The sequence below is a fragment of the Trachypithecus francoisi genome, unplaced genomic scaffold (genome assembly GCF_009764315.1).
Source record: "Trachypithecus francoisi isolate TF-2019V2 unplaced genomic scaffold, Tfra_2.0 Lachesis_group1, whole genome shotgun sequence".
Lineage (NCBI taxonomy): Eukaryota > Metazoa > Chordata > Mammalia > Primates > Cercopithecidae > Trachypithecus > Trachypithecus francoisi.
In genome coordinates, this window is record NW_022681454.1 from 76,349,581 (window position 1) to 76,365,687 (window position 16,107).

The 16,107-nt window shown below is 45.8% G+C and overlaps 1 protein-coding gene across 3 annotated transcripts; it reads left to right on the forward strand.

The window, feature by feature from the left end:
* Positions 1-749: 749 nt before the first annotated feature.
* SPINK2 (serine peptidase inhibitor Kazal type 2) lies at positions 750-15,690 on the forward strand. Of its 3 annotated transcripts, none has more exons than XM_033214575.1 (4): positions 865-1,016; positions 2,008-2,042; positions 13,728-13,837; positions 15,366-15,690. In XM_033214575.1, exons 1-4 carry the CDS (start codon positions 962-964, stop codon positions 15,409-15,411), a joined length of 246 nt encoding a protein of 81 aa, XP_033070466.1. In that variant the 5' UTR covers positions 865-961; the 3' UTR covers positions 15,412-15,690. The 3 variants fall into 3 exon arrangements, with proteins under 3 accessions (XP_033070467.1, XP_033070466.1, XP_033070465.1); XM_033214574.1 differs by having other exon boundaries at positions 871-1,121; XM_033214576.1 differs by lacking the exons at positions 2,008-2,042; positions 13,728-13,837 and having other exon boundaries at positions 750-1,166; positions 15,366-15,689.
* The last annotated feature ends 417 nt before the right edge of the window (positions 15,691-16,107 follow it).

Here is a 16,107-nt window from a genome sequence, read left to right on the forward strand (position 1 = left end):
TGTGTGAGTAGGAATTTCGGCTTCAAAAGAAGGGCTGGGCAACATGGTGAGAACCCCTCTCTACAAAAAATGCAAAAATTAGCTGGGCATGGTGGCATATATCTGTGGTCCCAGCTACTTGGGAGAGAGGCTGAGGTGGGAGGATACCTGGAACTTGGGAGGTGGAGGTTGCAGTGAGCTGAGATTATGCCACTGCACTCCAGCCTGGGCAAAAGAGCGAGATCCTGTCTGAAATTTAAATAATAATAATAATTTATTATGTATTTTCAAGTAGCTAAATGAAAGGATTTTGAATGTTCTCAACACAAAGTAATAATAAATGTTTGAGGTGATGAATATGCTAATTATCCTGTTTTGATCACTACACATTGTATATATCCAAATATCACTGTGTACCCCCATAAATATGTACAATCATTATGTGTCAACTAAAATAGTTAAAAAATATATTAAAAGAGGGAAAGGCGGAACGCTTCCTGAGAGCAAGGACCTCCTTTGTCGAGGTCAGGGCTGTGTCTTCAGCAACAAAACACTATCTGGGATTTAGTAGATGCTTAAGAAATAGGGGTTGATTGACAGAGCTCCCAAGAGTTCCACGAGGGTTCCCTAGGGCTCTCAGGTTCTTGTACGTCGGAGGGAGAGGTCTTCCCCTTAGTCTCCTCGGCGGGAAGGAGAGGGTGTTGGGCAACAACCACCCCTTCCTCTATCTCCTTCGCCCCCTCCTTCCCCATGGCCCCCTCCCCCGTCCTTCTACCTTTCTCCTTCCCAGTCCTTCCCGGTTCTCCCTCGACCCCCTTCACGGCTCCTCTTCCCGCCGCCCCTCTTGCCTTCGCCACCTACCCCGCACTTCCTCCCACTCTCGCCCCGCCCCTTCTTCCTCCCTTCCCCCGCCCTCCCCGCGCCCCTTGCGAGTGGCGCCGGCACCAGAGCGCAGGGGCCAGACGCCCGGCGCGGGAGGAGGATGGCGCTGGCGGTGCTGCGCTTGGCGCTGCTGCTCCTGGCAGTTACCTTCGCAGGTAGCGCTCGGAGCGGTCCTGGAGAGCGGGGACCTCTGGAGAAAAGCGGGAGAGGGAGTCACGCCGGCGGCGGCCCCTGCCCGGCTCTGGGCGGCCTCGGCGACGGTACCCGCGCGGCCGTTACGGGCGGTTCCCCAGAGGACCTGCCAGGTGGAGGAGCGCGAACTGGGGGGTGTGGTTAGTTCTTGCTTTGACTTCACTCCCAGCTCCAAGGACACCTGCTGTCTAGAGCGCTTTCTCTGTTAAAGTAGATTTTCAGGTGCCCAAGATGAGGAGTTGGGTTTTTATGTATGGTCCCACAGGTCCCTGATATGCGCAGGAATGAGGAATTGTGGATGCTTACGAGAAAGGGGCTTTACTCCACACCTCTCTTAAAATGGAGTTAAAATGCTCACATCTTGCATTAAATTTTGTATTTGTTACCCCGAGTTGCAAAGGAAAAGAACATCATGAACTATTAATTAAGGGTTACTTCCTTGGCCAGCTGCGGTGGCTTGGGCGGGTAGTACCAGTTACTCCGGAGGCTGAGGCGGAAGGCTCGCTTGAGACCAGGAATTGAAGCTGCAGTGCGCTAGCGTGACTTTTATTCCGTAGCTTCAAAGTCCTTTCTCAAGCAAACCTAATGGGAACAGAACCAAATGTTATTTCTGTGTGCTTGTGGGGAGAGGTGCCATAAAAAACTGAATATCCTTTCTGGAGGAAGTGGGATGGGGACAGTTTAAAGAAGGTAGGATTTAGAGGGGAAAATAGAAGATGTGACCTGGATAAATCCCAAACTGGATTTTAAAACATCCTTATGAAGCTGGATGTGGTGGCTCACGCCTCGAATTCCAGCACTTTGGGAGACCTAGGCAGGAAGATCGCTTGAGCCCAGGAGGTCAAGACCAGCCTGGGCAACAGCAAGACCTCATTAAAAAAAAAAAAAAAGTCCTCATGAACAATACCTTACTTTGATCCCATACTGTAAAATGTCTATGCTTTCTTCTTACAGGCCCTCTGTTCCGTCGATTTTCAAAATATAAAACGGTAAGTAGGAAACCACTTGTACTGTTTCTGCCAATACAGTGAAGCCCAAAACCGTCTGGGAGGGAGGCTGGCTTTCAGGTCTGACCTGCCACTTTTGAAACCATTGAGTGTAATCCCAGCACTTTGGGAGGCCGAGACGGGTGGATCACGAGGTCAGGAGATCGAGACCATCCTGGCTAACACGGTGAAACCCCGTCTCTACTAAAAATACAAAAAACTAGCCGGGCGAGGTGGCGGGCGCCTGTGGTCCCAGCTACTCCGGAGGCTGAGGCAGGAGAATGGCGTGAACCCGGGAGGCGGAGCTTGCAGTGAGCTGAGATCCGGCCACTGCACTCCAGCCCGGGCGACAGAGCAAGACTCCGTCTCAAAAAAAAAAAAAAAAAAAAAAGAAACCATTGAGGACTGCGTTTGAAACCAGGTTGTCAGGCAGCCCGTTGATTCAGATAAAAGTGTACATTTTAGTTGAAAACAGCTCAGTCTTTGTTTCTGTTAGTGTTTTCTTTAAAGATTCAAAAGGTCCTTAGAAAAATAGTTATGCCTTGTACTAGATATTTTATGTACTTTTTCAAATTAAATTGTGAGGATGTAAATGGAGACCAACCAAATGAGAACAAGCAAAGGCTGTGTTTTTCAGGGCTTGTTATAGCAAGAGAGTCAGCCTCAGCCACTGTCACTTGCATTTGAGCAGGGACTCGAGTCAAAGAGAGGAGTGCAAAAACTATAGTGGAAAAAAGGAATGGTTTCAGGTATGGCCTGATTGGAGGCTGTTGGCACAGGGAAGCTGCAGGTGAGCTAGCTAGAAGCAGGACATTCTATGGTATGGGTTAGGGGTGCGTATTTGATTTTCTCTGGTTGTCCTAAGTTGGAATCAAGGACAGAAATTATGGAAGCTGTCAGTTAGTAATCAAGTCTTAACCATTTTGCAGCCGGGCGCAGTGGCTGATGCCTGTAATCCCAGCACTTTGGGAGGCTGAGGTGGGCAGATCACGAGGTCAGGAGATCAAGACCATCCTGGCTAACATGGTGAAACCCCGTCTGTACTAAAAATGCAAAAAATTAGCCAGGCATCATGGCACGTGCCTATAATCCCAGCTACTTGGGAGGCTGAGGCAGGAGAATTGCTTGAACCCAGGAGGCAAAAGTTGCAGTGAGCTGAGATCACACTACTGCACTCTAGCCTGGATGACAGAGTGAGACTCCATCTCAAAAAAAAAAAAAAAAAAAAAGCCTAGCCATTTTGGGCTGATTGTTAAAGGGCTTATTATTTGGCTTCCTGGGCTGTCACTAGAGATAGCAGTCTGATTTCCTTCAAGTCTGACTTATAGCCGGCTGGCCCCCTGGCTTGGTTATTCTAAATAATGGTTTGAGTTCCTGGGCAGGATGCTGCAGATTGTGGGTCAGAGTTCTGTTTTATATAAGGTCTAGTCATTGTCTGTTTATTTGGTCTCTCAATTCTCACAATGATGTTGTAAGATAGACATTATCTGACATATGAGGATATTGACTTCAGTAGGTTAACTCTGAGCATTCAGCTCGGAGTAGACTTCTTCCAGGAAGCCTTCCCACGCGATTCCCTTCCTCCAAAGTAGAGATGTAGATATATATACACACACACTTTCTCTCTGCTTACCTATACTGCATCATCATCGCCATCATAACAATAAATACTTAGATACCTACGTGCCACACCAGTGTTCTAAATGCTTCATGTATAATAACTAATTTCATCCTTCACAGTACTGTGAAGTAGGGATCATTATTTCATTATTATCCCCTTGGTCAAGGTCACATGGAAGTGGTGGAGCTATGCTTCTCATCCAGGCAGTCTGACTCTAGATCCAGTGCTTTTCTCTACCCCGTCACAGCTTTAGATTGTAATTGCCTGTTTGCCTATGTCCTCCAGGAAACTATGCCTGTTGTCAGGTATATGTCTTATTTGCTATTTGGTGCTCAGTCTTCAGCATCTCATGGATGCCCAATAACACTTTTAGTCAGTGATTCGGTTTGCTTGGGTTTGATTTTCTTTTAGAAAATGGGAGTTATGGTACCTTCGTTTTAAGGCTGGGATTAGGGTAAAGTGAGTGAGTTCCTACATGTAGAATTTAAGAAGGCATTCACACTCAGGAGGCAATGCAAGTGCTGCAGGACCTGCTGTCTTTTTTTTTTTTGAGACAGAGTCTTGCTTTGTCATCCAGGCTAGAGTGCAGTGGTGAGATCTCTGCTCACTGCAACCTCTACCTCCTGGGTTCAAGTGATTCTCCTGCATCAGTCCACCAAGTAGCTGAGACTACAGGCTTGTGTCACCATGCCCGGCTAATTTTTTTGTATTTTTAGTAGAGACGGGGTTTCACCATGTTGGCCAGACTGGTCTCGAACTCCTGACCTCACAGGATCCACCCACCTTGGCCTTCCAAAGTGCTGGGATTACAGTCATGAGCCACCGCTCCTGGCCTGGACCTGCTGTCTTTTGACAGGATTGTTAAAAGGATGACTTACACAAGAAATCTTTGGTTTGGCTGGTTTTTGTGCAGTGGTGTTTACAACTAATTGATCACAACCACAGATTTCTCTGTTCCTTTTTCATTCCACTGCTTCACTTGACCAGTCTTAAGAAAAAAGAGAGAGAGAGAGAGATTGATCTTTGGTTTTTCTTCCTTATTTCCATTGCCACTGCTCTAATTTAGGGCCCCCATTATCTCTCACCTAGATTAGCATAGTGGCTTTTCAGTGGGTTTTCCCCAGCCTTTTGGTATCTTCACTTTCCAGTTCCTGCTACACACTGCTGCTCCAATTAGTCTCTAAAATCTTGACTGAATGTAGCGTGTCTCTGTGCAAAATCTTCAAGGACTTCTCATTGCCCACAGAGAAAGTCTAACCTCATCAACACAACCTACTTTTCTACCTGTACCTTCTGGTGTTTTCTCATAGTATATCCTCCTCTATTGTTAGTGCCACACCTTTTTTTTTTTTTTTTTTTTTGAGATGGAGTTTCATTCTTGTTGCCAGGGTGGAGTGCAGTAGTACAATTTTGGCTCACTGTAACCTCCATCTCCTGAGTTCAAGCAATTCTCCTGTCTCAGCCTCCCAAGTAGCTGGGATTACAGGTGTGCAACACCATGCCTGGCTAATTTCTGTATCTTTAGTAGAGATTGGGTTTCACCATGTTGACTAGGCTGGTCTCAAACTCCTGACCTCAGGTCGTCCCCCTCCCAAAGTGTTGGGATTACAGGCGTGAGCCACCACGCCCAGCCTGATTACTGTAGTTTTATAGTAAGTTTCAAAATGAGGACGTGTGAATCCTCCAACCATTTTTTCTTATTCAAGAATGTTTTGGCTACTTGGAGTCCCTTATATTTCTATCTGAATTTTAAGATCAATTTGTCAGTTTCTGCTGCAAAAAAAAGGCAGCTAAGATTTTGATGGGGATTCCACTGAACTTGTATATCTATTTGGAGAGTATTGCCATCTTAAAAGTGTTAAGTCTTCTGATCCATGAACATGGGATGTCTTTCTGTGTATTTAGGCCTTTAATTTCAACAATGCTTTGTAGTTTTCACTATACGTGTCTAACACTTTGTAAATATTTATTCCTAATTTTTTTTTTTTTTTTTTTTTGAGACAAAGTCTCACTCTGTTGCCCAGGCTGGATGCAATGGTGTGATCTCGGTTCACTGCAACCTCCGCCTCCTGGGTTCGAGTGATTCTCCTGCCTCAGCCTCCTGAGTAGCTGGGATTACAAGCGCATGCCACCACGCCCAGCTAATTTTTGTATTTTTAGTAGAGATGGGGTTTCACCATGTTGGTCAGGCTGGTCTCAAACTCCTGACCTTGTGATCCGCCCGCCTTGGCCTCCCCAAGTGCTGGGATTACAGGAATGAGCCACCACATCTGGCCTTTCTAGATGTTTTACTCTTTTTTTTTTTTGAGACAGTGTCTCTGTTACCCAGGCTGGAGTGCAGTGGAGCCATCTCGACTCACTGCAACCTCTGCCTCACAGGTTCAAGTGATTCTCCTGACTCAGCCTCCCAAGTGGCTGGATTACAGTCTCCTGCCACCATGCCCAGCTACTTTTATGTGTGTGTGTATATATATTTTATTTATTTATTTATTTATTTATTTTGAGATGGAGTCTTACTCTGTCACCCAGGCTGGAGTGCAATGGTATGATCTCAGCTCACTGCAACCTCCACCTCCTGGGTTCAAGCGATTCTCCTGCGTCAGCCTCCTGAGTAGTTGGGATCACAGGCACCCACCACCATGCCCAGCTAATTTTTGTATTTTTAGTAGTGATGGAGTTTCACCAGGCTGGCCAGGCTGGTCTTGAATTCCTGACCTCGAGTGATCCGCCCACCTCAGCCTCCCAAAGTGCTGGGATTACAGCTGTGAACTACTGTGCCCGGCCTATATTTTTTTAGTATAGACAGGGTTTCACCATGTTGGCCAGGCTGATCTTGAACTCCTAACCTCAGGTGATCCTCGGCCTCCCAAAGTGCTGGGATTAAGGGTGTGAGCCACCACACCTGGCCCTAGAGATGTTTTATTCTTTTTGATGCTATTTTAAGTGGAGTTGTTTTCTTAGTTTTATTTTCAGATTGTTCATTGTTAGTGTATAGAAATAAAATTGAATTTTATATATTGATCTTTTATCTTTCAACCTTGTTGAACTTGCTTATTAGTCCTTTTTCTTTTTTTCCAAGACTGAGTCTCACTCCACATGTGGCTCATGCTAGAGTGCAATAGCATGATCGTAACTTAATATAACCTTGAACTCCTGGGCTCCAGTGATCCTTCTTCCTCATCCTCCTGAGAAGCTAGGACTACACACACAGGTCACCACACATGGCAAATTTTTAATTTTTTGTAAAGATGGGGTCTTGCTATGTTGCCCAGGCTGGTCTTGAACTCCTGGCCTCAAGTCATCCTCCCACCTCAGCCTCTCAAAGTACTGGAATTATAGGAATGAGCCACCGGCCGGGCGCGGTGGCTCAAGCCTGTAATCCCAGCACTTTGGGAGGCCGAGACGGGTGGATCACGAGGTCAGGAGATCGAGACCATCCTGGCTAACACGGTTAAACCCCGTCTCTACTAAAAAATACAAAAAACTAGCCGGGCGAGGTGGCGGGCGCCTGTAGTCCCAGCTACTCGGGAGGCTGAGGCAGGAGAATGGCGTAAACCCGGGAGACGGAGCTTGCAGTGAGCTGAGATCCGGCCACTGCACTCCCGCCTGGGCGACAGAGCGAGACTCCGTCTCAAAAAAAAAAAAAAAAAAAAGGAATGAGCCACCATACTTGGCCTTGTTTATTAGTAATTATTGGTGTGTGTGTGTGTGTGTGTGTGTGTGTGAATTTCTTAGGAATTTCTGTATAACAAGCTTGTGTCATCTTTGTTGCTTGTTTGTTTTTTGAGACAGAGTCTTACTCTTTTGCCAGGCTGGAGGGCAGTGGTGCAATCTCAGCGCACTACAACCTCCACTTCCCGGTTCAAGCAATTCTCCTGCCTCAGCCTCTCAAGTAGCTGAGATTACAGGTGACTGCCACCACGCCTGAAAAATTTTTGTATTTTTAGTAGAGGCAGGGTTTCACCATGTTGGCCAGGCTCATCTCAAACTCCTGGCCTCAAGTGATCTGCCTGCCTCGGCCTCCCAAAGTGTCGGGATTACAGGCATGAGCCACTGTGCCCAGCCCTGTGTCATCTTTGAATAGAGATAGTTTTACTTCTTCCTTTCCCATCTGGGTGCATTTTATTTATTTTTCTTGGATAATTGTCCTGGCAAGAAACTTCGGTACAGTGTTGAATAGAAGAGGTGAAAGTGGACATTCTTGTGTTTTTTTTTCTGATTTTAGGGAAAAGCGTTGAGTCCTTTACCACTGAGTAGAATGTTTGCTGTAGGTTATTTATGGATGCCTTTTGTTTTATTTTTGTTTTTGTTTTTTTCTATGGATGCCTTTTATAAGGTTGAGGAAGTTCTCTTCTGTTCCTAGTTCATTGAGTGCTGTGTTTTTTGTTTGTTTTGTTTGTTTGTTTTTTGTTGTTTGTTTGTTTTGAGACAGAGTTTCACTCTTGTGCCCTAGGCTGGAGTGCAATGGAGTGATCTTAGCTCACTGCAACCTCTGCCTGCTGTGTTCAAGCGATTCTCCTGCCTCAACCTTTTTTTTTTTTTTTTTTAAATCATAAAAGAGTTTTGGAGATTCCTTTAAACTGTTAACTCCAATGCCAACCACTTCTCTTGCCACTGTGCCTTTGCTTGATCAATTTATTCCTTGCGGTAGACATTCTCCCAGCCTTCTATATTAAATTTTACCCATTCTTCAAGACCAGCATGTGTATTTCTTGATTGCCTTATTCCATCCTAAGCTCCTTATAGTCAGGATCCAACTTTTCTTTGTCTTTGTGTCTGCCATAACATCTGTAAATGAGTGACTATACCAGTAAACAATACAAGAAACTTTCAGGAGAAAAGCTTTAGGGCAGCGGTCCCCAACCTTTTTGGGACCAGGGACCAGTTTGTGAAAGACAATTTTTCCATGCACTGAGGCGTGGGGTGGGGTGGGCAGAGATGGTTTGGGATGAAACTCAGACCATCAGGCATTAGTTAGAAGTCTCTGCAGGGTGCGGTGGCTCAAGCCTGTAATCCCAGCACTTTGGGAGGCTGAGGCCGGCAGATCACAAGGTCAGGAGTTTGAGACCGTCCTGGCCAACATAGTGAAACCCAGTCTCTACTAAGAGTACAAAAGTTAGCTGGGCGTGGTGGTGGGTGCCTTTAATCCTACCCATTTGGGAGGCTGAGGCAGGAGAATTGCCTGAACTCGGGAGGCAGAAATTGCAGTGAGCCAAGATGGCATCACTGCAGTCTAGCCTGGGCGACAGAGTGAGACTTTGTCAAAAAAAAAAAAAAAAGGGCCAGGTGCGGTGGTTCATGCCTGTAATCCCAGCACTTGGGAGGCCGAGACGGGTGGATCACGAGGTCAGGAGATCGAGACCATCCTGGCTAACACGGTTAAACCCCGTCTCTACTAAAAAATACAAAAAACTAGCCGGGCGAGGTGGCGGGCGCCTGTAGTCCCAGCTACTCGGGAGGCTGAGGCAGGAGAATGGCGTAAACCCGGGAGACGGAGCTTGCAGTGAGCTGAGATCCGGCCACTGCACTCCCGCCTGGGCGACAGAGCGAGACTCCGTCTCAAAAAAAAAAAAAAAAAAAGGAATGAGCCACCATACTTGGCCTTGTTTATTAGTAATTATTGGTGTGTGTGTGTGTGTGTGGTGTGTGTGTGTGGTGTGTGTGTGTGTGAATTTCTTAGGAATTTCTGTATAACAAGCTTGTGTCATCTTTGTTGCTTGTTTGTTTTTTGAGACAGAGTCTTACTCTTTTGCCAGGCTGGAGGGCAGTGGTGCAATCTCAGCGCACTACAACCTCCACTTCCCGGGTTCAAGCAATTCTCCTGCCTCAGCCTCTCAAGTAGCTGAGATTACAGGTGACTGCCACCACGCCTGAAAAATTTTTGTATTTTTAGTAGAGGCAGGGTTTCACCATGTTGGCCAGGCTCATCTCAAACTCCTGGCCTCAAGTGATCTGCCTGCCTCGGCCTCCCAAAGTGTCGGGATTACAGGCATGAGCCACTGTGCCCAGCCCTGTGTCATCTTTGAATAGAGATAGTTTTACTTCTTCCTTTCCCATCTGGGTGCATTTTATTTATTTTTCTTGGATAATTGTCCTGGCAAGAAACTTCGGTACAGTGTTGAATAGAAGAGGTGAAAGTGGACATTCTTGTGTTTTTTTTTCTGATTTTAGGGAAAAGCGTTGAGTCCTTTACCACTGAGTAGAATGTTTGCTGTAGGTTATTTATGGATGCCTTTTGTTTTATTTTTGTTTTTGTTTTTTTCTATGGATGCCTTTTATAAGGTTGAGGAAGTTCTCTTCTGTTCCTAGTTCATTGAGTGCTGTGTTTTTTGTTTGTTTTGTTTGTTGTTTTTTGTTGTTTGTTTGTTTTGAGACAGAGTTTCACTCTTGTGCCCTAGGCTGGAGTGCAATGGAGTGATCTTAGCTCACTGCAACCTCTGCCTGCTGTGTTCAAGCGATTCTCCTGCCTCAACCTTTTTTTTTTTTTTTTTTTTTAAATCATAAAAGAGTTTTGGAGATTCCTTTAAACTGTTAACTCCAATGCCAACCACTTCTCTTGCCACTGTGCCTTTGCTTGATCAATTTTATTTCCTTGCGGTAGACATTCTCCCAGCCTTCTATATTAAATTTTACCCATTCTTCAAGACCAGCATGTGTATTTCTTGATTGCCTTATTCCATCCTAAGCTCCTTATAGTCAGGATCCAACTTTTCTTTGTCTTTGTGTCTGCCATAACATCTGTAAATGAGTGACTATACCAGTAAACAATACAAGAAACTTTCAGGAGAAAAGCTTTAGGGCAGCGGTCCCCACCTTTTTGGGACCAGGGACCAGTTTGTGAAAGACAATTTTTCCATGCACTGAGGCGTGGGGTGGGGTGGGCAGAGATGGTTTGGGATGAAACTCAGACCATCAGGCATTAGTTAGAAGTCTCTGCAGGGTGCGGTGGCTCAAGCCTGTAATCCCAGCACTTTGGGAGGCTGAGGCCGGCAGATCACAAGGTCAGGAGTTTGAGACCGTCCTGGCCAACATAGTGAAACCCAGTCTCTACTAAGAGTACAAAAGTTAGCTGGGCGTGGTGGTGGGTGCCTTTAATCCTACCCATTTGGGAGGCTGAGGCAGGAGAATTGCCTGAACTCGGGAGGCAGAAATTGCAGTGAGCCAAGATGGCATCACTGCAGTCTAGCCTGGGCGACAGAGTGAGACTTTGTCAAAAAAAAAAAAAAAGGCCAGGTGCGGTGGTTCATGCCTGTAATCCCAGCACTTTGGGAGGCTGAGGCAGGCGGATCACCTGAGGTCAGAAGTTTGAGACCAGCCTGGCTAACATGGTGAAACTCCATTTCTACTAAAAATACAAAAAATTAGCTGGGCGTGGTGACATGCGCCTGTAATACCAACTACTGGGGAGGCTGAGGCAGGAGAATTGCTTGAACCCGGGAGGCGGAAGTTGCAGTGAGCCGAAATGGCGCCAATGCACTCCAGCTTGAGCAACAAGAGCAAAACTCCATTTCGGAAAAAAAAAAAAGCCTCATAAGGAGCGCGCAACCTAGATTCCTCGCATGCCCATGTCACAATAGGGTTCGTACTCCTGTGAGAATCTAATGCCATCGCTGACCTGACAGGAGGCGGAGCTCAGTTGATAATGCTTACTGGCCAGCCACTTCCCTCCTGCTAACAGGAGGCCCAGTTCCTAACAGGCCATGGACTGGTACCAGTTTGTGGCCTGATGGTTGGAAACCCCTGCTCTAGAGTATAAAGGTCAGAGAATTGCTTAAAATTTTAGCATATCCTTCTATAAGAATTATTTTTATTTTAATTTGTCATTTTTTTGAGACAGTTTTGCTCTTGTTGTCTAGGCTGGAGTGCAGTGGTGCAATCTCGGTTCACTGCAACCTCTGCCTCCCAGGTTCAAACGATTCTTCTGTGTGAGCCTCTCGAGTTGCTGGGATTACAGGCGTATGCCACCGTACCCGACTAATTTTTGTATTTTTACTAGAGACGGGGTTTCACCATGTTGACCAGGCTGGTCTCAAACTCCTGACCTCAAGTGATCCACCTGCCTCAGCCTCCCAAAGTGCTGGGATTACAGACATGAGCCACCACGCTCCGCCCTTCTATAAGAATTAAAATGACATTAAGGAATAATAAATGTGCAGTGGCCCTCTTCCAGAGAGTGGAGAGGAAGTTTTGGGGCAATGTCTGCCCAGATTCAACTCTCTTCCTGTAGTCAGTATCTTGTGGGATGAAATTTGGAGCCTCCATAGATGATGAACCTGTTTTGAACATTTTTCCTTTGGCACGAATTTGCTTCAATTCTGAATCTCCTGCTTTCTTTAATGTTTTTGGTTAAATGTCAGTGCCTTGAAAGTTCAGATTGAAAGATTAGATTCCTGATTTTGTCTTGGCATTCAGGCAAGGGATTATGGTGGAATTTTTTTTTTTTTTTTGAGACGGAGTCTCGCTCTGTCACCCAGGCTGGAGTGCTGTGGCCGGATCTCAGCTCACTGCAAGCTCCGCCTCCCGGGTTCACGCCATTCTCCTGCCTCAGCCTCCCAGGTAGCTGGGACTACAGGTGCCGCCACCTCACCCGGCTAGTTTTTTTGTAGTTTTTAGTAGAGACGGGGTTTCACCGTGTTAGCCAGGATGGTCTTGATCTCCTGACCTCGCGATCCGCCCGTCTCAGCCTCCCAAAGTGCTGGGATTACAGGCTTGAGCCACCGCGCCCGGCCTATGGTGGAATTTAATAGAACATCCACATGGACAGTGTAGTGAAGTGCAAATTATGAAGCTAGACAATAAAAAAGTAGGTATGGTGGCGTGTCTCAGACTTTCATTTAAAAATCAGCCAGATTGAAGCCTCTGAGGTCCTTTTTTTTAAAATTTTTTTTAATTTTTTTTTTATTTTTTAGATGGAGTTTCGCTCTCATTGATCAGGTTGGAGAGTTGGAGTGCAATGGCATGATCTTGGCTCACCGCATCCTCTGCCTCCCAGGTTCATTTGATTCTCCTGCCTCAGTCTCATTCTCTTGAGTTCATGATCTGCCCGCCTTGGCCTCCCAAAGTGCTGGGATTACAGGCATGTACCAGCATGCCCAGTTAATTTTGTATTTTTCAGTAGAGATGGAGTTTCTCCATGTTGGTCAGACTGGTCTCGAACTCCCAGCCTTGGGTGATCTGCCCACCTTGGCCTCCCAAAGTGTTGGGATTACAGGCGTGAGCTACCACACCCGGCCAGGGTCCTTTTTTTACATAGCATGTATTGAACCATCACACCAACATTGTATCTGATTTTTGCATTAGAAATCTTTTTTTTGCTAGGTGCAGTGGCTCATGCCTGTAATCCTAGCACTTTGGGAGGCCAAGGTAGGTGGATGACCTCAGAAATTTGAGACCAGCCTGGCCAACGTGGTGAAACCCTGTCTCTACTAAAAATACAAAAATTAGCTGGGCATGGAGGCACACGCCTGTAATCCCAGCTACTTGGGAGGCTGAGGCAGGAGAATCACTTGAACCCAGGAGGCGGAGGTTGCAGTGAGCCGAGATTGTGCCATTGCACACCAGCCTGGGAGACAGGGCGAGACTCTGTCTCAAAAAAAAATTTTTTTTTCTGGAAAATAAAAATATTTTTTTTTTTTTTTTTTTTTTTTTTTTTTTGAGACGGAGTCTCGCTCTGTCCCCCAGGCTGGAGTGCAGTGGCCAGATCTCAGCTCACTGCAAGCTCCGCCTCCCGGGTTCACGCCATTCTCCTGCCTCAGCCTCCCGGAGTAGCTGGGACTACAGGCGCCCGCTACCTCGCCCGGCTAGTTTTTGTATTTTTTTAGTAGAGACGGGGTTTCACCGTGTTAGCCAGGATGGTCTCGATCTCCTGACCTCGCGATCCGCCCGTCTCGGCCTCCCAAAGTGCTGGGATTACAGGCTTGAGCCACCGCGCCCGGCCGAAAATAAAAATATTTTTATTAAATGATTCTAGGAAATTTAGGGAGATCTGGGATATTTTCTCCTCTGAACTATTTTATGAGTGTATCTCAAGTCATTCTTGAATTTCTCTGTCCCTTTCTTTTTTCCAGCCATTCTGCGCTCGGTATCAATTACCAGGATGTCCCAGGGACTTTAACCCTGTGTGTGGCACTGACATGATCACTTATCCCAATGAATGTACTCTGTGCATGAAAATCAGGTAACATGATTTTACAGCTGTAGACTAGCCAAGTATTCTTCATTTCTTTTTCTTTTCTTTTCTTTCTTTTTTTTTTTTTTTTTTTTGACAGAGTCTCGCTCTGTCACCCAGGCTGGAGTGCAGTGGTGCAGTCTTGGTTCACTGCAACCTCTGCCTCCTGGGTTCAAGCAATTCTCGTGCCTCAGCCTCCAAAGTAGCTGGGATTATAGGCACCCGCCACCGCGCCTGGCTAATTTTTTATTTTTAGTAGAGACAGGGTTTCACCATGTTGGCCGGGCTGGTTTCGAATTCCTGACCTCAAGTGATCCACCTGCCTCGGTCTCCCAAAGTGCTGGGATTACAGGCGTGAGCCACCACGCCCAGCCTCTTCATTTCTTTTGTTGAATTTTGATTACTTAGGAGGTAGTGACTGTTTTCTTAGATGTAAGAATCAAAAGTGATGATGGTAGTTCTCAGTTTTCAGGGTGATGGTTAAAGAGATGCAAAATCCTCAGTGCATTTTTCAGATCAAGTTAAACAATGAGATGTGTGATTAGTCAACTATAGGCCAGGTAATCAAATTATGTTATTGACCACTAATGCGAAATTTCGTAAAATTAAGAGTCTATTTAATAGTTAAACTCCATGAAGTATTAAATTTTATGTTTAATTCAAAGGGCATGTGTAGATGATCTGCACACCCTGTACTACTAGTCAGGAAGTGCGACTTACTGACTCTGCTTAGTAGAATGCTAAGTAATGAGGATATGATACTTGATATGCTTCATGTAGCACACCTGACCAGATGACTGCGACTGCTCCTTTAGGTATGCAGCTTTATACGTAGCGGGGATTCATTATTTGACCTCAGTTGGTCTTCTCTGTTTCTTTTTTTTTTGAGACTGAGTCTCACTTATCACCTGACTCACTGCAACCCCTGCCTCCCAGGTTCAAGCTATTCTCCTGCCTCAGCCTCCAGAGTAGCTGGGATTACAGGCATGCGCCATTACACCCGGCTAATTTTTTTTGTTTTTTGAGATGGAATTTCGCTCTTGTTGCCCAGGCTGGAGTCCATTGGCAAGATCTTGGCTCACTGCAACTTCCGCCTCCCGGGTTCAAGCGATTCTCCTGACTCAGCCTCCCAAGTAGCTGGGATTACAGGCATGTGCCACCACACCTGGCTGATTTTTGTATTTTTAGTAGAGATGGGGATTCACCATGTTGGCCAGGCTGGTCTTGAACTCCTGACCTCCAGTGATCCACCCACCTTGGCCTCCCACAGTGTTGGGATTACAGGCATGAGCCACCACGCCCAGCTCTCTGAGTGATTCTTTGGGGTTAATGTCCTGTGCCCTAGGGTTAGGGAAAAAATGGCAGACTGGTGACTTCCACACTCTTTGTTTCCTAGATTTAGCTTAAAAAATGATTAAGTAAGTGTAGCCATGGAAGGAATCTAATGTATATCTATATGGGTCTTTTTACCACAAGTAATGAGACAGTTTCAGTATGGTAGGTAATAAATGTGTTTCTATGATTGTTCAATTTGCAGGGAAAGTGGACAAAATATTAAAATCATCCGACGTGGACCCTGCTGATGGAGCAGTTTACAGAACAGAAGATGGAAAGACCACCTTCACTGGCAGACTAGATAAATTGTGTTTCCCCTTTTTCTCTTTTCCTGTATTTCTTTACATAAGATTTGTTAACACACATCTTCTGAGAGCAGGTATGGAAGACAGCCATGTGTAGTGATGGATAATTTAAATAAAAAAAGAATCCTTGTTTCTTGGCTTTTGCTCCTAGAGTTAAGCTTGCTGCCCAGATAACTTGTGCATTGCTTTATTTAGTTGAAATAAAATCAGCATTGAATTCAGTTCCTACTGTGCTATGTTGAAAATACCATTCTCATTGCAGAGGAGGTATCCTTTAAGAGTTTTTCAGCTGGGTCTGAGAATTAAATGGACATAAGACAGATCAACAGGAGGAAAGCATACAGACTTATTTAATACAAGTTTAACTTGGCATGGGAGCCTTCATAAAGAAATAAACACTTGGCCGGGCATGGTGGCTCACGCCTGTAATCCCAGCACTTTGGGAGGCCGAGGCGGGCAGATCATGAACTCAAGATATCGAGACCATCCTGGCCAACATGGCGAAACCCTGTCTCTACTAAAAATACAAAAATTAGCTGGGCATGGTGGTGCGTGCCTGTAATCCCAGCTACTTGGGAGGCTGAGGCAGGAGAATCACTTGAACTCGGGAGGCAGGGGTTGCAGTGAGCTGAAATCCCA